This window comes from Dasypus novemcinctus, chromosome 15 (assembly GCF_030445035.2).
Source record: "Dasypus novemcinctus isolate mDasNov1 chromosome 15, mDasNov1.1.hap2, whole genome shotgun sequence".
In the NCBI taxonomy this organism is placed as follows: Eukaryota; Metazoa; Chordata; class Mammalia; order Cingulata; family Dasypodidae; genus Dasypus; species Dasypus novemcinctus.
The window spans coordinates 8193707-8217637 of NC_080687.1; the positions used below are offsets into that span (position 1 = coordinate 8193707).

The 23931-nt window shown below is 52.8% G+C and overlaps 1 protein-coding gene across 4 annotated transcripts in view; it reads right to left on the reverse strand.

Moving 5' to 3' along the window:
• Positions 1–10798, reverse strand: part of B3GLCT (beta 3-glucosyltransferase) — a 147384-nt gene extending 136586 nt beyond the window's left edge. For 3 of the 4 annotated variants that reach the window (XM_058276992.2, XM_058276993.2, XM_058276989.2), the window contains exon 1: positions 10634–10798. In XM_058276992.2, the coding sequence (XP_058132975.1) occupies positions 10634–10706 (73 nt within the window). In that variant the 5' untranslated portion in view covers positions 10707–10798. The remainder of the gene's footprint in view (positions 1–10633) is intronic. The other variant, XM_058276988.2, reaches the window with a different exon arrangement.
• Between the last annotated feature and the right edge of the window lie 13133 nt (positions 10799–23931).

A 23931-nucleotide genomic window follows, 5' to 3' on the forward strand; every position in this document is an offset into this window, starting at 1 on the left:
GTAGGCCAGGTGGTGAAGAGGGCCAGCAGGTAGACCAGGTGAGTGAGGGGGGCCAACAGGTAGGCCAGGTGGTGAAGAGGGCCAGCAGGTAGGCCAGGTGAGTGAGGAGGGCCAGCAGGTAGGCCAGGTGGTGAAGAGGGCCAGCAGGTAGGCCAGGTGAGTGAGGAGGGCCAGCAGGTAGGCCAGGTGAGTGAGGGGGGCCAGCAGGTAGACCAGGTGAGTGAGGAGGGCCAGCAGGTAGGCCAGGTGAGTGAGGGGGGCCAGCAGGTAGGCCAGGTGAGTGAGGGGGGCCAGCAGGTAGACCAGGTGAGTGAGGAGGGCCAGCAGGTAGGCCAGGTGAGTGAGGGGGGCCAGCAGGTAGACCAGGTGAGTGAGGAGGGCCAGCAGGTAGGCCAGGTGAGTGAGGGGGGCCAACAGGTAGGCCAGGTGAGTGAGGGGGGCCAACAGGTAGGCCAGGTGAGTGAGGAGGGCCAGCAGGTAGGCCAGGTGAGTGAGGAGGGCCAGCAGGTAGGCCAGGTGAGTGAGGAGGGCCAGCAGGTAGGCCAGGTGAGTGAGGGGGGCCAACAGGTAGGCCAGGTGAGTGAGGGGGGCCAACAGGTAGGCCAGGTGAGTGAGGAGGGCCAGCAGGTAGGCCAGGTGAGTGAGGAGGGCCAGCAGGTAGGCCAGGTGAGTGAGGAGGGCCAACAGGTAGGCCAGGTGAGTGAGGAGCGCCAGCAGGTAGGCCAGGTGAGTGAGGGGGGCCAACAGGTAGGCCACGTGAGTGAGGAGTGCCAGCAGGTAGGCCAGGTGGTGAAGAGGGCCAGCAGGTAGGCCAGGTGAGTGAGGAGGGCCAGCAGGTAGGCCAGGTGGTGAGGAGGGCAGGGGCACGAGGCATGGGCTCCCGGGTTCAGAGCTGGGTGACCAGGTTGCTGGGGCGTGGGGAGGTTGACTATGTACCCCCAGACACACGTCCTTAAGCGCGTCCTGGGGTGCGCCCACCGTAAAGAGGACCTCGTGAAAGAGTTGTTAGGGCCCGGCCCACCGAACCAGGCTGGCCTCACAAAGGGAGGAGGCCTGCAGCTGGGAAGGCCACACGGGAGAGGTCGGAAGCCAGCAGAACCGCAGGGCAGGGGCGCAGAGAGAGGACTGGCCACAGGGCGGAGGCGGACGCAAGCCGGGAGCCGGGGCACCGGGGCAAACCCGCACCACAGCGCCCAGGACTGGGGGAGAAGCAAGCGGCCGCCATCGTGATTCTGGACTTCTCGTGGCCTAGACCTGTGGGACGGTAAGTGCTTGTTGTGTGAGCCAAAACCGGCTGGTGGCATTTGTCACAGCAGCTCCGGCAAACTGAGGCAGGGAGCCGTGCCCAGGCCAGAGCCTCGAGGAGGGCGCACAGGCGCGTGGACAGCGCAAGCTTCCATAATGCCATGGGATGCCCAGGAGGGGCCTCGGGTGTTAGGGAAGAGGGGAGAGGGACCGACACGGCCAGGGCCCCAGGACTGGAGGTGCTCGCCCGGAGGCAGCTCGTGGAGCCAGAGAGGGCAGGGGCACCCCAACATTCCAGGGACAAGCCTACAGAGGGGCCCCCAAACGGCCAGGCCAGGAGGAGAAGCAGGGGGCAGGGGATGTCAGCAGAGGCCTCACGGTGGGGCGCCGGCACCCTCAAGTGCGGCCGAGGAGGGCCCATTTCAACACTGCCCGCCAAAAGGAGTCCAGCTGGGCGCCCAGGCCGCGTCCTGCTGCTCCAGTGCAGGCATGGGGAAGGGCCCGGAATCACGGCCTTGACCCCTCACGAAACAGCGTACGGGCCGCAGAGGCCACGGGCGAAGCCTGTACCAGAGTTCCCCCCCAGCACACGCCCGCCGGCTCTGAAGCTCAAGGGGCTCGGAACGCCACACGAGACGCCTCGAGATGGCAGGTCGTGAGCATGTGCAGCGAAGGCACTCAGGGCAACAGAAAGATCCGGAAAGAGGCGGAGTCCCGGCATTGCTCAGGAGTTTGGGGGCTGCAGCCAGGCCGCCCAGGTTCAAATCCAGGCTCTGCCACCTCGCAGCTGAGCACCGCTGGGCTGGGGCTTGGCCTCTCAGAGCCCCTGGTGGGCTCCCTGCTGATGGGATGGGCAACAGTCCTGGCAGGCTCGGAACAGGGCGGTGCTGAGCTTGCCAGGCTTCTGCTCGGGGGCCCAACAGCAAACCCCTTAGCAGAGGAGGGCTGCCAGCACCCTCCTGCCACCACGGCAAGTGGAGACCAGGCAACCCTGTTCCCCAATTCTGGGGGTTCTACGTCACCTACAAGGCGACTCGGCGGCGTGAGGGAAGTGGTGCGGAGACCGGTGGGGACACAGGCAGCCTCCCTCCTCGTCCTGAGCCCACTCCCCACCCAGCGTGACCCTGTTCCACCCAAAACACACTCAGTGCATCCCAGAAGGCCATGGGGAAACGGACCATGGAATAGGCTTCTCTCCACTTGGCGACAAAGTTTTCCAAAGGACCAGTATGTCCTGTATGCCAGAGGGTAAATATTTTCACAGGAAGGAAAGACCAGGAAAAAAAGAGAGAAATTGGAAATAACCATGTATTTTAGAAAGAAAAAGGTCATCGGATTCTTGGATTCATACCTCCTTTAAACAAATCACCTAGGACATGAAAACAAGAAAATGCCATCTCAGACAAGGCTTGAGGGAGAGAGATTCAAAACCCCACTCCAACAAGCCGGGTCCATCATCTGAGCCATTAACTTCCCCTAGATCACACTAAGCGGAGCAGAGAGCAAATCTCAAGCAAGGAAACGAGGACACGGTGTACTTCCTATATGTCACAAGGGTACTGTTGAACAGTTGACTGCCAAGCTTAATTTTTTTTAAATTTCTCTCCCCTTCCCCCCCCCCCCCCGCCGCTATTGTCTACTCTCTGTGTCTATTTGCTGCATGTTCTTCTGTGTCCACTTCTGTTGTTGTCAGCGGCACGGGAATCTGTGTTTCTTTTTGTTGCGTCATCTTGTTGTGTCAGCTCTCCATGTGTGTGGCGCCACTCCTGGGCAGGCTGCACTTTCTTTTGCACTGGGCAGCTCTCCTTACGGGGCGCACTCCTTGTGCATGGGGCTCCCCTACGTGGGGACACCCCTGCGTGGCAGGGCACTCCTTGCGCACATCAGCACTGCGCATGGGCCAGCTCCACACGGGCCAAGGAGGGCCGGGGTTTGAACTGCGGACCTCCCATGTGGTAGACGGATGCCCTAACCACTGGGCCAAGTCTGCCTCCCAAGGTTAATTTATAAAAACTCAATTTACACCTAATGTTTAGGTGTCTTATCTGTTACAAAAGTGGATTTTAAGAAGCCAACATAGCTCAAGTGGTTGAGCACTGACACAACACATGCAAGGTTACAGGTTCAATTTCCAGACCCAGTACCTAAAAAAAAAAAGTGGATTCTAACGCTATCACTGTGAGTCCACCTCAATCTGTGGAATATACACCCTGAGAGGTTCTAACTCATCTAGGACCTTTTGTTTATTTTTTTAAGATTTATTTTTTATTTATTTCTCTCCCCATCCTCCCCGCCCCCATTGTCTGCTCTCTGTGTCCGTTCACTGTGTGTTCTTCTGTGTCCGCTTGGATTCTTGTCAGCAGCACCAGGAATCTGTCTCTTTTTGTTACGTCATTTTACTGCATCCATATATGTGGTGCCACTCCTAGACAGGCTGCGCTTTTTTCGCATGGGGTGGCTCTCCTTGCAGGGTGCACTACTTGCACGTGGGGCTCCCCTACGCAGGGACACCCCTGCATGGCAGGGCACTCCTTGCGTGCATCAGCACTGCGCATGGGCCAGCTCACCACACCGGGCCCTGGGTTTGAACCCTGGACCTCCCATGTGGTAGGCGGACGCTCTATCAGTTGAGCCAAACCTGCTTCCCTAGGACCTTTCCTGTGCTTTGTGATGGGTAGGCTCATGCGTCAACTTGGCCAGGTGATGGTGTCCAGTTGTTTGGTCAAGCAAGCACTGGCCTGCTGTTGCTATGAGGACACGCGATGGATTTAAACCGTCAGGGAGCTGACTGCAACTGTGGCTGGTTACCGTGACAGTCAACGAGGAGACCGCCTTCAGCAGGGAGAGGAGGCTCGTCCCATCAGCTGAAGACCTAAGAGGGGAAGTGATTTCAGCAGTCGGAAGAGAGAATTCCCATCTCCACTTGCGCCGGCTTCTACTGGGGACTCACCGAGGACCCTCAACAGAGCTCCTGGCTTGCAGCCTGCCCGACGGAATGTGGACTTGCCCATCGCCACAGTCACCTGCGACCACTCTTATAAAAACCCCAAATTATCTACAGGTATCTCCTGTCGGTTCTGTTTCCCTAGAGAACCCTGACTAATACACTCATCACTCAAAACCCTTTGCTCCAACAACCCACTGCTCTCACTTTGTAAGGCATATTCTCCATGCAGTATATTCCCTCCAATTGCATTTGAAAATCCACCAAATGATGCTGGAAGCAGAGAAAGACTCAGTTTGAGAGATGGGGTTTCCATTCCCAAGTGGATGAACCACCTGACTGGTAAATATTAGGCGACAATTCCACACTTCGCTATCGTCATTTTAAAGACAAAAGCAACTGCCAGTCATCTCTACACTCCTCAGAGGTTTAGGAGATGAAAACCACGTGCTCACAGTCCAGTTCATGCCTGGGTCCACGTCGCCCAGCAGGGGTCCTCACACCTGCCCACATATCCACTCACCTGGGCACCTTGTTAAAACCACAAATCCACAGGACTCATCCTGGACCTTCTGAATCAGGAAACCTGGAGTTGGAGCCCCGGAATCAGCCTTTTTTAACAAGCAGGTGCTTCTTTAAGAGTCTCAAGCACTGAAGCTTGAGAAACACTGGGATGGACAGGTAAGCAGGAACTCAAGGGCTATTTTCACCACAGGCCTTGGTCTTTTGTCTTCCTTTGTTCCCTTCATCTCATAAACTAAGACTCACATCCATAAAAGCTATCTCCACCCTCAAGGATCTGGAGAAGATAAATTCAGCTTGATAAATAAAGAGCCTTGAATGGCTTACAGGAAGCAATGATGTAAACTCAAATATATGACCTTCTCAATTTCACAAAATATCCCTTTAGGAGCCAAAATACATCATATTCCTAGGAGAAAATGGCATTGCTATATTTGAGCTAGATTAAATTTTACGTGATGATACTTTTAATCATTGCTGAAACCTGCAGCTTTATAGCATGCAAATAATGACTGCTTTCTTTCCCAACTTCTACCAACTCTTTGGCACACTAAATAAAAACATCAAATGAATTCATTTTGGCCATCAAGACTCCCTTCTTTAAAAAAGAAAAAAATCTTCCCACATCACCATCTAGCATAATAGTCCCCAAACATCTCCCCCACCTGGACCTCTCCTCTGAGCTCCAGAGCTGCCCAGGTAACTGCCACCTGGCATGGCACCGACCCCGCACAGACACCCGCACCTCGGCACTGAGAATGGAACTCACCCTCACTCCCCTAAAAACAAAAATTAAGAAGTAATCAAGGGGAAGCGGACTTGGCCCAGTGGTTAGGGCGTCCGTCTACCACATGGGAGGTCTGCGGTTCAAACATAGGGCCTCCTTGACCCGTGTGGAGCTGGTCCATGTGCAGTGCTGATGCGCGCAAGGAGTGCCCTGCCACTTGGGGGACACCCCGCGTAGGGGAGCCCCACGCGCAAGGAGTGCGCCCCGTAAGGAGAGCCGCCCAGCAGGAAAGAAAGTGCAGCCTGCCCAGGAACGGCGCCACACACATGGAGAGCTGACACAAGATGATGCAACAAAAAAGAAACACAGATTCCCGTGCCGCTGACAACAACAGAAGTGGACAAAGAAGAACACGCAGCAAACAGACACAGAGAACAGACAACTGGGGTGGGAGGAGGGGAGAGAAATAAATAAATCTTAAAAAAAAAAAAGAAGTAATTCGAGGGAAGCAGACATGGCTCAACCGATAGAGCATCCACCTACCACATGGGAGGTCCAGGGTTCAAATCCAGGGCCTCCTGACCTGTGTGGTGAGCTGGCCCGCGCGCAGTGCTGCCGCGTGCAAGGAGTGCCATTCCATGCAGGAGCATCCCCACATAGGGGTGCCCCATGTGTGAGGAGTGCGCCCCACAACGAGAGCCACCCCGTGTGAAAAAAGTGCAGCCTGCCCAGGAGTGTTGCCACACGCACGCAGAGCTCACGCAGCAAGATGACGCAACAAAAAGAGACAGATTCCCGGTGCCACCTGATAATGCAAGTGGACACAGAAGAACATACAGCGAATCGACACAGAGAGCAGACAATGGTGGGGGGGGAGAGAAATAAATAAAATAAATCTTTAAATAAAAAAAAATTAGAAACGCGGAGCAGGTGGAGCTCAGGGGCTTGAGCGCCTGCTTCCCAGGTATGAGGTCTTGTGTTCAACCCCTGGTACCTCCTAAAAATAAAAACAGTAACTAGGGGGGAAAAAGCCCTGTCCTCTGCCACCAGCACCTGTGTCAGGAAGGAGCAGCACCAGGCACCCCGCAGCTCGGCAGCCACCTGGGGTCACCCTTGACCCTTTCTCTCAGCCCCACGGCACCCAATCGATCACAGCACAGCTGCTTCAACAGCCCTGGAAGCCCTGCGCCTCTCCCCACCCCTCTCCCCTGCAGGCTGCCCCCTCCACTGTGCCCCACTCCAACCCCGGTTCCTCAAGCGCCAGCGGGAGCTTCGTGGAGTGGAAGTCAAATCATGTGTCTCCCCTCCCCTCTCCCTGCTCTTAGGACAAAGGCCCAAATCCTCAGCTGGTCTGCAAGGCCCCGCTTTGCCCCAGCCCCTGAGGCTGGCAGGCTCGGACCCTGGAGCCCTTTGGCTGGACTGCCTGCCTCTCCCCCTCCATGGGGCCCCCTCCCCCTCCATGGGGCCCCCTCCCCCTCCACGGGGCCCCCTCCCCCCAGGTCTGAGCCTCAGTGCCGCTTCCTCTAGGAAGTCTTCTTCAGCTCCGCCACCTGCTCCTCCCCGCTGCGCACCCCTGCCACTTGCAGGCGGACGGTTCTTTGCCGCAGGGGCTGACCTGGGCACGGCAGGGGACCAGCAGCAGCCCTACCTCTGCCCGGCAGATGCCAGTAGCACCCCCACCCAGCTGGGACACGCAAAATGTCTCTGGACATTGCCAAATATCACCCGGGGGACAGAACCACCCGGTTGCTCAGGCCAGGTGACAGCATCCATCAACAGGAACTCCTCCTTCACAGCAGTTGGCAAATTCCGCAAGGCTGGGCACCCGCCAGCTTGTTCCCCCATTGTCCCCGAGGCGGCTCGCAACAATTACTTTTTTGAATAAATGAAAGCAGCTTTGGGTACAGTGTATCTTTTAAATATCATCCCTATTTTTAGATGGTTAACATTTTGTAGTCCCAATCAGCACCTACACTGAACGGGCTTTATGTAGTGGTGGTTTAGTGAGCAGAGCTTTGAAATAGGATATTAAGGGATGCCCTTATTCAGTAACAAGTCTGAGGAACCAGGTCCCCACCACAAGTTTTCTTTATCCTGAAAAAGATGGAATGAACATACGGAGACTCAGGTATATTGTTCTTAAGCAAGAAGCTGTGCAACCCCAAAGGTGGAGTACAAAGTCCTACAAGGAGGAAAAGCATAAAGCATTTGTCAACTCCCCAGTAGAAGACACTTTGTGCCTACATGCCTAGAAATTGTGTGCTTACTTTCTTTATAATGTTTCTTAAAAAAAAAAAAAAAAAAGGGCAAAAAAATCTGGCCTTTGGTGCCCCCAATGAAGTTAGAACTGGCTCCAGTCCTGGGCCGACAAGTTTGCCCCAGAGGAAGTTTAAAAAAGGTCAGGCTACCTCCTCACATTGCCCAACTCCCTACCCCCTTATTTGCAGCAGTTGCCCTTCCCCCATAGGCAAACTCCCTTGGGCCATGTCCATGACCTGGGCAACTGCCGGACAACAAAGAACCATCCAAAAAGCTAAACTCTGACCCAGTAATATCTGAGTACTGCTTAAGAAATAAAGGGAGGGTTCAAAATACAAAAATCAAGAAACATAAAACCACCTTGAATTGGGTCTGACTCTGGGTGGCCTAAAATTTGACTCTGCACTGAAAGGAATCTAAGCAAGACCTGGTTCAGAATGAAAAATCATCCCTAATTTGGGGAGCTGCTAAGAAACCCAATCTTGGAGTAGAGACAGGGTAAGAGAGCTAAAAGCTAATATCTATCATTTTGCCATTGGTTCATATAAACTTTCACATATGCATCAATTAGGATTAAGTTAGGCTGCCTAGAACAGAAAACCCAAACAACTGGGACTTCAATGAGACAGAGGTTTATTTTTATCCCTGCAATACAAGTCTGGAAGGAGGCACTCCAGGGCTGGCACGTGGCTCCAATCTATCTGGCACCTAGGCTGCTTCTTTCTTTCTGTTCTGCCAACCTTACCAGTGGCTCCCATCTTCAAAGTCGCCTCATGGTCACAAGATGGCCACTGAGGCTCCAGCCATTAGGTCCCCATAGTAGAAAATGAAATGGCAAAAGGGCCATCTTCTATGAGTTCATCCAGAAGCCCCATCCAGCAATTTCTACATCTATCTCCTGGCTCCCTCTAAAGTCCATCCCTCCCATTTTATATATGAGAAAACTGAAGCTCGAAGACACTAAAGCCACCCAGCTAAGAAGTGGTGGCTTAGAAGCTTCAATAAGTCTTCTGATTCTAGAACTGGCACTGGAACTTTAGAATGCGGGCTGCAGTCAATTTTGTTTATGCAAGGGGGTTTAAAAAGAAATTTTCCACACTGACTTTTCTCTGAAAAACTCAAATGAATATGCTAGTTTGTGTGGAAACTAAACTATACAGTTTCGTTTATACAGTCAGGAAAATCCTCTAGGGGAACATTTAAGATATTTTAAAACTACCAGGATTGTTCACATGCCACCGAACTCCCATCACCTTCTTTGTCTCGGCGAGATTCCAAGAACCCTAGGAGAGGGGCCACTTACACACCCCGGCACCGTCCCCCAACATGAGAGTGGAGCTCGGTGAAACGTCCTAGCAATGCGCATCAGACACGGAAGCAGCCAGCTCCTGTCTTACCAACCCACAACGCCAGCTGACAAAGCCCAAATGAATCACAGGGACCTTTCAATGGGATTCGTCTTATTTACTGTACTTATCTGCCAATCTCAAAATGCTAATAGACATCTCTAAAAATGTGTTGACATTTCAGCTCCTTGTGAATGCCCTTTCATGTAGGATCAAGTCTGGACAGTGCAGATATTCCCTTAAGGGCAGTGAAAAACAGTCACATGTAGCAATACAAATGTGCACCCCAGCCCATACACTGCAGGTGTTACATACAAGCATCATGTCCCGGGGGGCAGCCTTATAAAGTTCAGAGCTATAAATAAAAGGCCAAGTTCAGCTCCCGTCCACCCCACTTGGAGACTTGCAAAACTTCCAGGCAATACGCCAAAGGCATGCCGCGGGGAGTCACCGCCTCAATCCCACCCACCAGCCTCTCCTCCGGGGGCTGCCCCCCGGGCCATGCGCTCCGTCATCCACCTGAGCGGCTCCCCGGCCAAGTTCAGGTCGCCCCACCACCCAGTACATCCTCCTCTGCCCAAGGTGCCCGAACAGTTTAACTACGTGGCTGCCGAATTAATCATGCGCGGGCACAATTCATTACCAGTTACCATCCCTCGCTCTGCTCCACCTCCTGAGCACCTCCAGAAATGCCAGGGGTACACCAAGAGGCCAAGAAGGCGCCCCGCATCCGGAGACTTAACATCCAAATAGAAACGGCCGCCAAGGGCCGGCCGGGCTGGACAAAGCGGCCGCGTGCGGGGACGCCACGTCCCCGACCCCCAACTGCCCTTCCCAAAAGCCCTGCGCCACCGCCTCTGGCCGGGCTGGCACCCCAGGAGTGGGGTTGGAAGACGTGACTGAGCTCCGCGACGCCAAAACGCGGGGGCCCTCCTCGCCCCCACGCGCGTTAAAACTTGAACAAATACCCTCGTGAAAAGGCAATCCCGATGATTTTTTGGAACTTTCGCCACGTCGTGTCCGCAGGCCCGGGGGGCGGGAGGCTGCTCCGAGGGGCCTGGCCGCGGCACGCGGGGCTGCAGGCGCGTGCTCCGGGCAGCGGGGGAGACCCCGGGCTCCCCGGCGCCCCGCCGCTCCCAGCCTGGAACCCGGGGCCGCCCCGCACCCCCCGTCCGGACCGGGGAACCCGCAGAAAAGGGTGGGTGTGCCAAAGGAGCCGCCGGTCCTGGGGAACCACGGTCGCTCCCGGGGTCCCCGCAGAGCTGCCCCCAGAGCAGCGCGGGGAGTTGAGGAGGGGGGCCCCACGGCGCGGCTGCGGCCCCGCTGCCCTCCCGCCTCGGTCCCCAGCCCCGGCGCGCGGGCGGGACGCGGCGGGGCGGCCACGGCCGCGCGGGCTCCCGGCAAAAGTTTCTCCAGTCGCGCCTCCCCGCGCCGCGGGCTGCGGGCGGGGGCGCGCGCTCGGCCCGGGCGCCGGAGGCGGGAGGCCGCGGGCCCCGGGGGCGGGCCGGGGCCGGGCTGGGCCGCCCGCGCCTCCCCGCGCGGACCCGGGCGCGGCCGCCGCCCCCGGGGCGCCCCCCGCGCGCGACTTACCGGGCCCGCAGGCGAGCAGCGCGAGCAGCGCGGGCAGCGCGGGCGTCGCGGGGCGGCGGGCGGGAGGGCGCATGCCGGCGGCGGGGCAGCGCCCGGCCTGGCGCGGGCACCGGCTCCGCAGACGCGCGCCGAGCGAGCTGCGCCGCCGCCGCCCTGCGCGCCCGGCCCGCCGCGCCCCCCGCCCCCCGCGCCGCGCGCCCGCGCCCCCTGGCGGCCGCGAGCGGGAGCGCCCCGCGCCGCCCGCGGGCCCCGGGCCGCCCGGGGGGACCGGCTCGTGCAGGCCGGTGGCCTCGGCGCCTGCGGCCTCGCGCCGCCACCTGCGCTCCCCTTCCTCTCCCACGGCTGCCTGGCCCGGGCCCCGTCCTCTCGCCCCGTGCCCGGCCGCCTGACCCAGGCACCCCGCTTTCCTGGGTCCCCAGCAAGAGGTCAGTTGAGCCTTGTGACCCCCGAAGGGATGGGGGGGTGGGGAAAGGAAGGGGGAGAAGTCCCTTTTCGTCCCTGCCACCGGACCATCTGCTGTGTGAAAAATCAATAATTCAACTCTTCGCGTTGTTGGCACCATTGTTCTTTGATGAAGGTGCTTTTAACCAGCTCAACTCATTCGCTTAAAATCGTTTTTGTGAATGGAATCTGGCCAATGGCTTAGGCCTGGAATTTGGCTTTCATAGAGGTTTGGGTGAAGGTAATTTTGTATAAATGAAGTTTTAAGTGTTCGCCGTAATGGAAGAGGGAGGGTGTGATTTTGTTCAAAATCTGATAAAAATGAGTTCCAGTGGAGATACACAGTGGCGATGGGGCGGAGCAGATGCCTCTTCAGGAAGTCCTCCTGTCCCCAGGGCACTGCCGAGGACCCCTCCCCAGCCAGGAGAGGCGCCCTGAGGGCTGTTTGCCTCGTGGCTGCTGAAGAGGAGGGCGGTGGCAGCCAAGAACCAGAAGCCTCTCCGATGGGGCTGCCCTGCCTTGTGCCTCCAACACCTCGATCCGTTTCGGTGCCCAAGGAGGTGGATGCGACCAGGTGGTCATCTCCGGCTGAATCGCGTCAGGCAGGAGCTCCTGCAGGCAGGCCCCCGGCTTGCACTCACCCTCACGTTTCTTGACACCAAGCGCCTGCGATAGTGCTAAGCACCCGCCCGACACCTGGGTCTTCACTTGACACAAAACATTCACCTGCTTCACGAGCGTTTACTGGGCGGCAGCGCCAGAACCTGTGACTCCAAGGTGGAGGAGCGGTGGGGGACAAAGACGCGGGGTAACGTCTGCCGGCCTGAGCTCTGTGGACGGGAAGCTCTTGGGGCTTAGCCGGGACCCCTTAGGGCAGTGTCAGTGCAGCAGCTGCTGCAGTTTACCAAAAGGAGGTCTGATGACCATGCACTTCCTCTCGTTGTGCTTTATAATGACTTCTTAAATCTGAGACTAAATATTTTGTGTTATCCATTCTGTGTGAATGCAGATAGTGCCGTTTTTCCCGTTTGGCCGACATTTGTGGCCACATGCCAAGAAAAGAGAAAAGAAGCCTAGGAATCCTTCTCTTTCCTTTCTTGGGCTTTTCAAATGTGTGATTGACTGCACTGATCCCTTTTACTCTTCTTGGAAAACTTCTAAAACTTACCTGCCTGGCGGAGAGTTCTAGAAGGTTTCCAATTTTTCAAAGCTGTTTAGCTTTCTTCCAAGAAAATATTCCTCACATATGTTGGATATTAAATATTTAACCAAGGTGTGTTTAAATAGGCCCAGAAAACTAATAAAACAGCTAGCTCTCCAGGTATGTGTTCTCGTGTGTCTACTCCACATACAGAAACAAGCAACTCTAGGTACTTAATCCGTGTTTTCATCAAAATTCATGATGTTAGGGTATTGCTGTGCATCAGAACAAGCCATGGAAAACTGAGCCCTCAAGACAATGCAGAGCGCACTCTGTTTAAGTAATAAACTTGTGCTGGCATTCTGCCTTCCCACAGTAGACTTAGATGAATGGCAAAGCCCCATAACTCACATTTTAAAAAGGATTGCCTTTCACTTACGGTAGTCATGTGATAAATGGACTTGCTGGGAGTTCTCTCTCCCAATTGCAAGCAGAGAGCATTTCCTGGAATAAAGCAAGCTCATGAGGAGACTCAGCTCCACCCCGAGGAACTGGGCACTGCTGCCCTCCGTGCCACTTTTGCCACCTGACTCACCGACCGTCAGGGGCAGCCTTCAGTAGAAGAAAACATCAGCCCATCATCTCCAGAGCTGTGCTATGGAAGAGAGCAGGCCACGGCTGGGGCCGCTCACTCTGGCTCCCGCTGCGCCCCCGTGCTGGTCCCCGGAACTCTGCCGCGTCCCTTGAAAGTGAGAAATAAATAAATGAAAGCAGGGCACCATCTCTTTCTCTGGGGCCTTGTCGCGGTAGGATTGAAGCAGGCTGGCAATTTTGGAAAGAATTTTCCTAAGTTCCAAGGGAAAGCATAAAGACATATTCATAAAACCATAGCCAGCCCAATAATCTAATGATCAAGTTCCAAACTGATGGCCTCTGGTCTTATAACTTCATATGAGGCTGGAAAGGCTGGACTCAGTTATTCATTCGGCTGATAGTAAGTGCCATCGAGCCGACGTGTCCCTTCCTCGGCAGACAAGGGGAGCATAAAACGTGGCACTGGACCCCCAAACAGCCTAGTTAGGGAGGCAAAAATGGTCTGCTATGTGGTAAGTGCTAACGCAAGGTGGACAGGAGCACTTTGGAATAAACAGAGGGTAGGACAAAGTCTGAGGGCCAGGAATTGATCCGAAAATGACTTCTGACAAAGGCTTTAAAGGAGAACAGGAAGTTCCTGGGCAGAGAGAAAGAGGAAGTGCTTCCCCGGGCAGATGCTCGCTCAGCGCGGGGGGGGGGGGGCCTCTCACTCAGCCCCCTCCCACCATCAGGACCAGGGTCTGGCAGTGAAACCCAACGTCCTGGACCGGGCACCTGCTGGCCTTTCCCGCCAGCCCCAGAACCAGGTCACGGCCAGCGGCTGGCCCTGGGCCCCTTCACATGTGGGGAAGAAGAGGCTCCTCACCCCCTGGGAGGAGTGGGCAGGAAGGAAAGAGGCGTGGCCAAAACCTCCTCACTCGGGCAGATCCGGGCACAGCCTCCGCGCCAGCAGCAGGCCACAGAACAGACGCCTCGGATGGCTTCAGCACGGTGGCAAAATAAAAAGATTAAAAATTTTAGAAATAAAGTGGCATCACCAGCACCCTCGAGGAGCTTCTCTCACTTTGCTTCCAAAGCTACTCAGAAGTTATAGGGAAAACCATTCTGTCAAGCCAGGTATTCAACCAAGATTTTTACCCAAAAAGGTTCAACTGAGGGATTCTCACAGCCTAAAAACTCTAAGCCAAGACCCAGGTAATGGGAAGCAGATGTAGCTCAAGCGATTGGGCTCCTGCCTACCACGTGGGAGGTCCCTGGTTCAGTTCCTGGTACCTCCTAAAGAAGACGGCAAGATGGCATGACGTACAGGTGTGGCAAGAAGACACAGCAAGACAGGAAGCAGATTTGGCTCAACTGATAGAGCACCCACCTACCACATAGGAGGTCCAGGGTTCAAACCCAGGGCGGTGCTGACGCACACAAGGAGTATCATGCCATGCAGGGGTGTCCCCCACATAGGGGAGTCCCACGTGCAAGGAATGCACCCCGCAAGGAGAACCGCCCCACATGAAAAAGGCACAGCCTGCCCAGGAGTGGCGCCGCACACATGGAGAGCTGACGCAGCAAGATGACGCAACAAAAAGAGACCCAGATGCCCAGTGCTGCTGACAAGAATGCAAGCGGACACAGAAGAACACAGAGTGAATGGACACAGAGAGCAGGCAATGTGTGTGTGTGGGGGGGAGAAATACATAAAAACTAAATCTTTAAAAAAAAAAGAAGATGCAGCAAGAGACACAAGAAGAACACGAGTGACACAGCAAAAGCAGGGAGCGGAGGTGGCTCACACAATTACGTCGGAGGTTCCAGGTCCGGTTCTCGGTGCCTCCTAAAGAAACAAGGACAATGAGCAGACCCAGCAAGTGCAAACAACTCGGGGGTGGGGAGAAATAAATAAAGAAAATAAATCTTAAAAAAAAAAAGATGCAGGTAACACGACAGAGGTGACGTCTTGGCAGGCCCCCAGGGCCAGCCCGGGAATCAGAAGGCAGCGCCGCCCTCTCCTCTGTTCTTTCACACACACCGGCGTTGAAGCGTCCCCCCGAGAACGAGCCGTGTCCTAGAAACTCCTCGTCAGAAGTAGATGCGCTGCTGGGCTCTGGCCTCACACATCCTCCTGCAGCGGCGAGTTCCCGGGCAGGAAGCGCCTGAGTTTGACGTCTACAGAGAGCAGAAGGTGTGGGCTGGGTGCTTCTGCAGCCCCCGCGCCTTGGGCTGGTGTTTCGGTGCTCGTGCTAAGAGGTACGTGTTCATTTTACAACAGCTCCTGTAAGAGGCAGGATCCTGGTTAAAGGCCTCAGCAGAACAAGCAAAACCTGGTTCCTTTATCCGACGGCAAGCGCGGCATGGGGGAGGCCCTCCCGTGCCCTCTGAGGTTAGGAAGAAAATGCATTTCCCTCTGGACAGGGGGGACGAGACAGCCCTCGCCAGCCTGTGCCTCTGTGGAATGCGGTGAGTACCCTCAGGAGAAGAGGGGGGCAGGCTGGCAGCGGTGCAGGGAAGGGAGCTTCTCCACGTGGGGCCCAGCGAGGGCTCCTGCAGATGGGCAGGGAGCTGGGCAGATGGAGACGGGCCTCCCAAGCAAGGGACAGGTGAGCAGTGCAGGGAAGCCAGGGGACAGAAGACCTCAGGGACGGGGAGGAGCTGGGCTGACCAGCACGGAGGGGCCGGGCAGCCGGGCAGGCCCAGCCCCGGGGGCCGGGGGCCATGCAACGAGAGTGACCTTGCGTTGAGTTAGGAAAGCCTTTTAAGCAGGTGGTGACCGAACTGCCCACTGCAGATGGAAAGCTCCTCAGGTCTCTCCTTGGTCCTAGCTCTGCGGCCCCGAACAGAGAGCCCAGCAGAAGGCAGCTGAGCTCCTGGGCGCAGGGCGCTGCCTCAGTTTCCTAGGGCCACTGTGGCAAAGCCCCACAGCAGGAGCAACGTACTGCCCCACAGCTCCGGAGCCAGAGGTCCGAAATCAAGGTGCCTGCAGGGCCGGCCCCCCTCAAGCCCGTGGGGAGGACTTCCTGGCCAGTTCCGGGGGTGCCGGGCGGCCTGGCTTGCAGATGCGGCCTCCAGCCCCTGCCTCAGGTGTCCCACGGCCTCTCCCTCTCACGTATGTCTGTCCCTTTATCCATTTCCCTCTTCATACAAGGACACCAGCCAGGTTGGATCAGGGCCAACCCTAATCCAATTTGGCTCCTTCACTTGTCACATCTTCCTTCAAAGGCCCTATTTCCGGATAATTTCATATGCATGGCACCGGGCGGGGGGAGGACTTGAGCATGTCCTTTGGGGACACAGGCCCTGACTTAATGAACAAGTTATGCTGCGAGAAGACCGGCTCAATTGTAATGTTCTGGATGGACTGGAGAAGGAGAGGACAAGAAGCAAGAATGGGGAAAAAATAAAAATAAACTATAAGGAAAGGGGATAAGAAGAAAAACTAAAATGTACTGCAAACGTACTGCAGCCAGGCATTCTGCCAGTAACTTTCAAATTATTTCGTATAACCCTCACACACACAAAATAATAATAAAGGGACTATTCTTATTCCTACTTTACAGATTAGGAAACCGAGTCTCTGGCAGGTCAAGATCACGGTGAGTGCGTGCCAGAAATGCCCTGTAGGGGAGCGGATTTGACTCAACTGATAGGGCATCCACCTACCATATGGGAGGTCCACGGTTCAAACCCAGGGCCTCCTGACCCGTGTGATAAGCTGGCCCATGCACAGTGCTGATGCGCACAAGGAATGTCGTGCCATACAGGGGTGCCCCCACATAGGGGAGCCCCACGTGCAAGGAGAACCACCCAGTGTGAGAAAAGTGCAGCCTGCCCAGGAGTGGTGCCGCACACACAGAGAGCTGACACAGCAAGATGACATGACAAAAAGAGACACAGAAGGAAACACAGCGGATGGACACAGAGAGCAGACAACAGGGGGTGGGGGGGAAGGGGAGAGAAATAAATAAAAAATAAATCTTAAAAAAAAAAAGCCCGGTGGGCAGTTCCCTTAAATCCTGCTCTTTAGCTGGGGTAGTAGCAGCAGGGCCGAGGTCAGGCAGTGAATCCTGCGAGTGAGCAGGTACCGTGGAGCAAAGAGAGATGAGGAGGCTCATGGTGCGCCAGCCCAGTGCAGAGCGGCCCGAGGGATAAGTTGGTGGAGAGAAATGGAGGATTATTCTCACGACTACTTTTGGAGAGGCTAGCTATGCTCTCACAATATCAATATATTAACAGTAATAGCTAACACTCACTGAACCCTTATCAAATACCAGACACTATCCTAAGTGCACATTATTCCATGTTAAATGACATTTCATGGAATTCTCAAACCGGCTCTATTACGATCACACCTCTTTTAAAGAAGGGGGGATGAGGTTTAGAGGGGCTGCGTGACTTGCCCGAAGACTGGTTTTCAAAGAGGTTCCCCGCGCCCTCTTGTGGGGCCCTGTTCTCCAGGGCACAACTACTTGGTAACAATCCTAAGACATTCTTCTCTGTGTTGAACTTCCACGGATAGTGCAAGAGTGGGGGAAAGTGCTGTCACCTTAGCACTAAGGTGTTAACATTGGCCCTAAACTGTAGTGCAAGGCGGGGAAAAGGCCCTTGCATGTCCTGGAAATGTAGTCAAAATGACTAATTTTATCAAATTTTGCCTTGAGTATACATCTTTTAAATATGACCTGTGACATATTGAAGTGGAATCATTTAGTACTTCTGCTGCCTATCGTAATGTTTCAAAAAAAAACAAAAACAAAAAACACCTGTATGATTGAGTTAAAAGCTGAACCTGCCCTTTTTCTGCCACTGAACACCATTTTTAGTTGAACAACTGACAGCTTGATTATTATGATTATTCAGATTTGGGGACTGGGCAAGAGATTCTCAAAAACAAATAAAGTGAGACTGTCACTTCAAGGAAAACAACTGGAATGAGTTGTTGCCGATAATAAAATTCAAGTTTTCACATGGTCTTGGAATTTTGGAAAACTTCTATCTGCCCCCATGAGCTTGACAGATTCACAATCCTTATAGATTTTTCTGATAAGATTGATAATTGTGTTAACAAATATGACTTTTTAAATTTATATATTGAATAATGAAATTCATCAATATTTGGAAGGTCTGTATATTTCGGCGAAACAATAATTTTCAAACAACCGTATGACGTTAGAAAATCATGCGTGTAAAAGTTCTGTTCCAAGTATAAGACAAACAAATGGATTTTCATAAGACATAATGAAAGTACACTGATACGGCTTCAATCGGTGAACTTGAAGATTCCACATTGCAACTAACTTTTAAGAAACTCTTGATTGTTTTGGTTTAGTATCAAAGAATATCCACAGTTATTTGAAAAGGTTATTAAAATATCCCTCCCTTTCTCAACTACGTATCTGTGTGAAGCTGGATTTCCTTCATTTACTTCATCCAAAACAATATATCCCAACATAAAAAATGAAAAAAACAGATATGAGAATCCACCATCCATTAAATGAGATATTAAAGAGAGAAGAACCAGGGTCCTCAGGAGGGAGGAATAAACCATGGACTAGAGTGGACTTACTGGTATTCTACTATAGAACTACTGAGACTCTAGCAATGGAAGAAACTGTAGCATTGAGGTGGAGACAGCGGCCACGGTAGCTGCTGAGGGCAGGGAGAGGGAAGAAGAGGTATGACGTGGGGGCATTTTCAGGACTTGGAGTTGTCCTGGGTGGTGCTGCAGGGACAGATGTTGGACATTGTATGTCCTGCCATGGCCCACTGGGTAGGCTGGGGGAGCGTGTAAACTATAATCCATGCCATGTAGCAGTGCTCCAAAATGCTTTCACCAAATGCAATGAATGTACCACACTAATAAAAGAAGTTGTTGATGTGGGAGGAGTGGGGGGTGTGGGGAGTAGGGTAGATAGGAACCTCTTATATTTTTTAAGTAACATTTTGTGTGATCCTTGTATCTTTAAAAAAAGATGATAAAGTCTATTTCATCTAAAAAATTCAAAAAATGCAAAAAAGGATCATTAGATTTTTTTCTTCTGGAAAATAGTTTTATCATAAAAATATAGCATAGTGATGTGATGGGCTTATTATTGTCATTTTAATGAAGCAATAAATATTTTTAAATTTCTGTTTCATTTCTAATCAGTAAATATTCATATCTGTAGCCCACATAACCAAAAGCTCTTTGAGGTCTTCAATAATTTTTAGAGTATAAAGGCATCCTGAGACCAAACCCTTTGAATACTGCCAGCTCAGGACACAAAACTTGTAAATTGTGGGGGCCGGGAACTCAAACCTTAGTCAACCTGACTCCAAACCCGCTGTTGTTTAACTGCTGGATTCACTCCCCGTTTAGTTTTAGAGAGATTGTGCTTGAGCTGCCATGTTGGCAGGAAGCCCACTTTGGCTCTGTTACCTAAATAAACCCTCACCACGGATTTAAAATAATAAGTATCAGTCAGCTGGACGAGGTCATGCCACGGTAACAAACAACCCCCAAATTTCAGTGGCTTTCTTGCTCACACCTGGTCTGCTGCTGGCCCCGGACTCTCAAGGGCAATGGTTCTCCACTGTGAGTTCTCCACGCTGGCCGCTGGCCACCTGCTCAACCCAAGTCTTCTCCCACAGCCACTGGGGCAGGGGCAGGGCTCCCTGGGGAGTCAAGTGTCAGCCATCAAATGCTTTCTGTACGAATGACCCAAGTCCCTGCTGCTCACGTCTCGCTGGAGGGTGGCGGATGGGGCAGCTCTCCCCCAGCCCAGAATGGAGGTCAGTGGACCTGGCACCCCCTCACCCTTCCTTCCGCTCTTCCGACCTGAACACCCACCTCTGCCCTGAGGAGCTGCGGGCTAGCTGCGATGGGGCATGAAACAAGGTGGGGAATTCAGCCTCCGCCCGTCAAGAACTCACACAGCACCTGGAAAGAGAAGGTGAGTACTGCAAATTACGTCCCTTACCTTTGTCCAGGTCTTCCCAAGCAGCCACGTGAATAATGACTGAACAAGGCAGTGAGGAGAGGTCCCGATGCAGAGAACCGGGTCTGTAATAAAGGTTTTGAGTGTTCTTGAGAGGGAGAGAGAAAACTCCGGTCTGGATAATCAAGGATGGTCTCAGGAAGAAGGTGCAATTTGACTCTTAAGTCACAAAATGAGGGGAGGACCCAGGCTGGCAGAAGTGAGAAAGACATAGAGAAGCAAGAGATCTGCTTGCAGAGTGGCCAGTAGACCAGCGTGGCTCCCTTAAATGGCACGGAGGGGGACACTTGCACACATGCTAAGCAGGCGGGAGCACTGGCCAGGGGGCTCGTGGAGTGGGGGGTGGACGCAGGCTCTGGTGGGGGCTTCCAGGAGGGGGGGGTGAGCTGACAGCGCCCCTGACGATGTCTTATTAGCTTAGAGAGAGCAAGGGTTGAAGAAGTTGGAGCCAAACCATGTGATGGTGAGGCAGGTTAGTGAGGCAGGAGAGGGGACGACGAGTCACAGCTGGGACCCCGCAGAGGCTGTGGCCATGGGACCCCGCCCGGAAACCCCCTGCCACTAAGAACAAAGCAGAAAGACCCCACCTAGACCCCGGCCACAAGGTCCCCTTTGGAACTCTTTCTGGGGTTAAGGGGAACCCCAGATAACTCCCCAACAACAGGCCCTCACATTGGCCCCCTGAGAGCTACCAGGTGAGCCACCAATCAGAAGAGCGAACAGCTGGACCCCTCCCCAACATTAGGAAGGGGCGAGGGAAGGTCTTAAAGGCCTCACCTGGGCCCCACGTGCGCACCTGTCCTGGAGCCTGCCCACTCCCACGTCTCGAGTTGTGTACTATCTCTTTTCTTGTTTCTTCATAAACTCTTACCCCCTTGCCTGCCCCATGGCATATCCTTAAATTCCTTTATGCAGCACAGTCAAGAACAGAAGCCCCGAACCCAGAGTGTTCTGCTAACATTAGGTCTTATTTTTCTAAAAATATATTTCCTTTTAGGTTTCCCAACTTCAATAACATTAAAATAGCTGTGGCATGACGATCGTCTTACACGAATGCAAATACAATTTTAAGAAATGGCATTTTAGTAGCTTTAAGTCAAGCAAATGTTGGCAGCATCTTGCTTAAATTAAATCGTCGTGTTCTTTGGCTTCCAAGAGTAAGCAAACGTTGTTTTTGTGTTTCCCTGCCTTGTTCACCGACATCTGTTTTCGAAGGGACCTACGATAAAAGGAGAGCAAAGGAGGAAATCCCCAATCTGGGCTGCCGCTAAGCCTCGGTTCAGGGGAGCTGAGGGGGCGCACTGAAGGGCCTTAGGGTGTACGGAGCCCAGCGACAGGCTAAGGACGGGCAGTGGTGACGAGAGGGGCAGGCTGCGAGGACACACACTGCAGGCACGGAGCTTAGGGGCTTCAGACGAGTGGACTGAGCACGCTTCTGTCTGGGATCACGCGAAGTACAATGCTTTGTTTACACGTCTGAGGCTGAGTCACAGAACACGGGGTGCTGAGAGTCAGGAAGGTGGAGGCAAGACTGCTGGGCTCGCCCGGGGCACGGCATGCTGTGGTCAGGAGCCACCAGCGGAGCGAGAAGGGCCCTCAGCAGGGGACCCGGCCAGACAGGCCCGCCCCGAGCGGGAAGGTGCAGAGCTGGTCCCCACCACCGGCACGACACGGGCGGCGCCCACACCCACCGCCTGCAGACCCACTCCTCCCGGCTCTGGGCTCAAGCTCCGGCCTACTGCGATGATGTTTTCCTGCTGACGAAAATGGCACCCCCACTTTCCTGCCTGGCAAAATCGCGGGTTTCGATGGCGTATTAATTAGTCTCCCCGAAGCCTGCACACCCCAGCCGCAGTGATTCCGGTTGCCGCTCTCCTTTTGCAGTGTTCTCCAAATGGTTTGGTTATGTACTATAGGTCTATTTATAAATTATGTAAGTGCTGCTCTGCCAATTATGTATGTTAGAAATCGGCAAAGCATGAGATAAAAAATGTGTTCACCAAATGCAGTGACGGTCCCACGATGATGAAAGAGGTTGTTGATGTGGGAGGAGTGGGGTGAGGGGGGTGGGGAGTATATGGGGACCTCATATTTTTTGTATGTAACATTTAAAAAAATAATAGAAAAAAATTTAAAAAATTAATAATAAATAAAAATACAACTACAAGGTCTTATCCCCCCCATATGCCAGGCCCCCACCCCCACCTGCCTCCCAGGGTGCACCCGCCTCATGCAATCTCTATGGCAGCCCCATCACATTCTCTAATAACTGTTTCGATACCGTCTCATTTGCCTTGGTATCCGCAGAGTAGCAAAATGCCTCTCACGAAAAGGTGTTGTATAAATAACTTTTGAATTAACTTGCATAGCATGAGAAATGATTTTTTTTTTAATAAATAATTTCAAGTTCCCATCATTTTCTCAGTAATGACAGATTGTGGAAGTTGGCGTTTTGACTGACTTATCTGGATAACTACAGTTTAAAAGTCAAATGAATTACTTTCCTTCATTTAAACTGCCCCCACACTTGTGCTCAAATGCATTTTCTCCACTGTCAGTCTGGAATTTAAGCCTTAGGGCACAAATGAATTACAATCCAATTCACTATCTAGGGCTATTTAAAAATCCAGACCTGGGTTTGTTTCTTTAAATGAAGTCTTTAGATATTACCATTTCAGCTAGGATTGCCTCATCAACTTGCAAATGTGAAAGCCTTTCCCCAAAAAAATGTCCAGTTATTCATAAAGATCTTGAATCTGATTTTTAAAAAATAGAGGAGAATAGTTTAAATCCTCACAGTTCCCATTTCTGAAAATTCTATTCAGTTTGGGCATGCAAGGCTCAGTGATTTTTATTACAAGAATTATCTGACTGTGAAATACTTGCAGAAAATAGAATATTTTTAAAAATACTGCTACATTGTGGCACTCCATAATGTTTCCTGTAGTTGTTTAAATTATATGCTGATGGCAGCACTACACAAGAAACAACTTCTTAAAGTCTTAATAATTTGGCTTGTAAATTCTAGAAGGACAGAGCCTGTAACTCCCTTGTCACTGTCCTCACTGCCTGGCAGAGAACTGGGCTTGATGAATACCTGTTGACTCTACAGGTTCCTCTGTAGCTTCATTTCACAACAATCAATCCCCAAAACATATCCTTAAAAAAAAAAAGCTAACTTAGAATAGGTCTAGTGAGTCCTGACTAGTTCTTATTCTTCATTTTGTTCTCTGTTTATTTCTTCCTCAAGACAACATTAAGTTTCCGTCAAGAGCTGATGGGTAACTAACCTGGTGAGTACACATTCTGGGTGTTTGGAATGTCGCCTTTGCTTGGGAAATCACGTTAATAAGGAAATGGTTATGCTGACAGTATGTTCCAAAAGGAGTGGGTTGTTTGGGGGTATTTGGGGTTTGGGGTAATCCCGCCTTTCATTTATCCTTTCCTCTGGGGATTCATTCCTAAATGTCATAAACCCAAGGAACTGTGCCCAAGTCTTGCTTGGACCAACCTGGGCAGGCGCTGGTCGTGCCTGCTGCAGGGCTGTGGTAAAGCAGTGATGTGGGCTGTGGGTGGGAGGCTCTTTGTCTCTTCAGAGATAACCTTAACCTAAGCTGTCTGTCCTGACTTGTGGCTGTGGGACGGTAAGAGGCTGAAGTCCTGCCCTTGGTGACCATGGCAACGACTCCAGTCCCAGAAAACAGTTTAGCAACGCAAACTCTATAAACTTTAAATATTCAGGGAAAATGCAAACCAAATGTGCTAAAAGCTTACCTAGGATGTGGATGATATATGCTAATTCAAGCCTATTGAGCACTGAAACAAAGAACAATTTGACCCTTCCTCTCTAAATAAAAGGAACTCAAATTTCTTGTTCAGGGCTCTGGTTTGAAACAGAAAGCTCCAGAGTCTGGCCAACTGTCAATAAACCATTTTTCCTTCTCAAAAACATTCCTGAGTCCTGGCCTTTCTATATGCAAATAATTGAACCTCTCTCAACTTCTACAACAGCAGGACGGGGGAATATGGCCAACGGGCAGGAGGCTCAGGGGAAGCCTCTTGCTTCCAGCTCCTTCCCATCTAAATCCACCATGGCTCGGTCTAGAGAGCGGAGTGGTGCACTCGCCCAGGAGATCAAGCAGAGAGGAACGGCATCC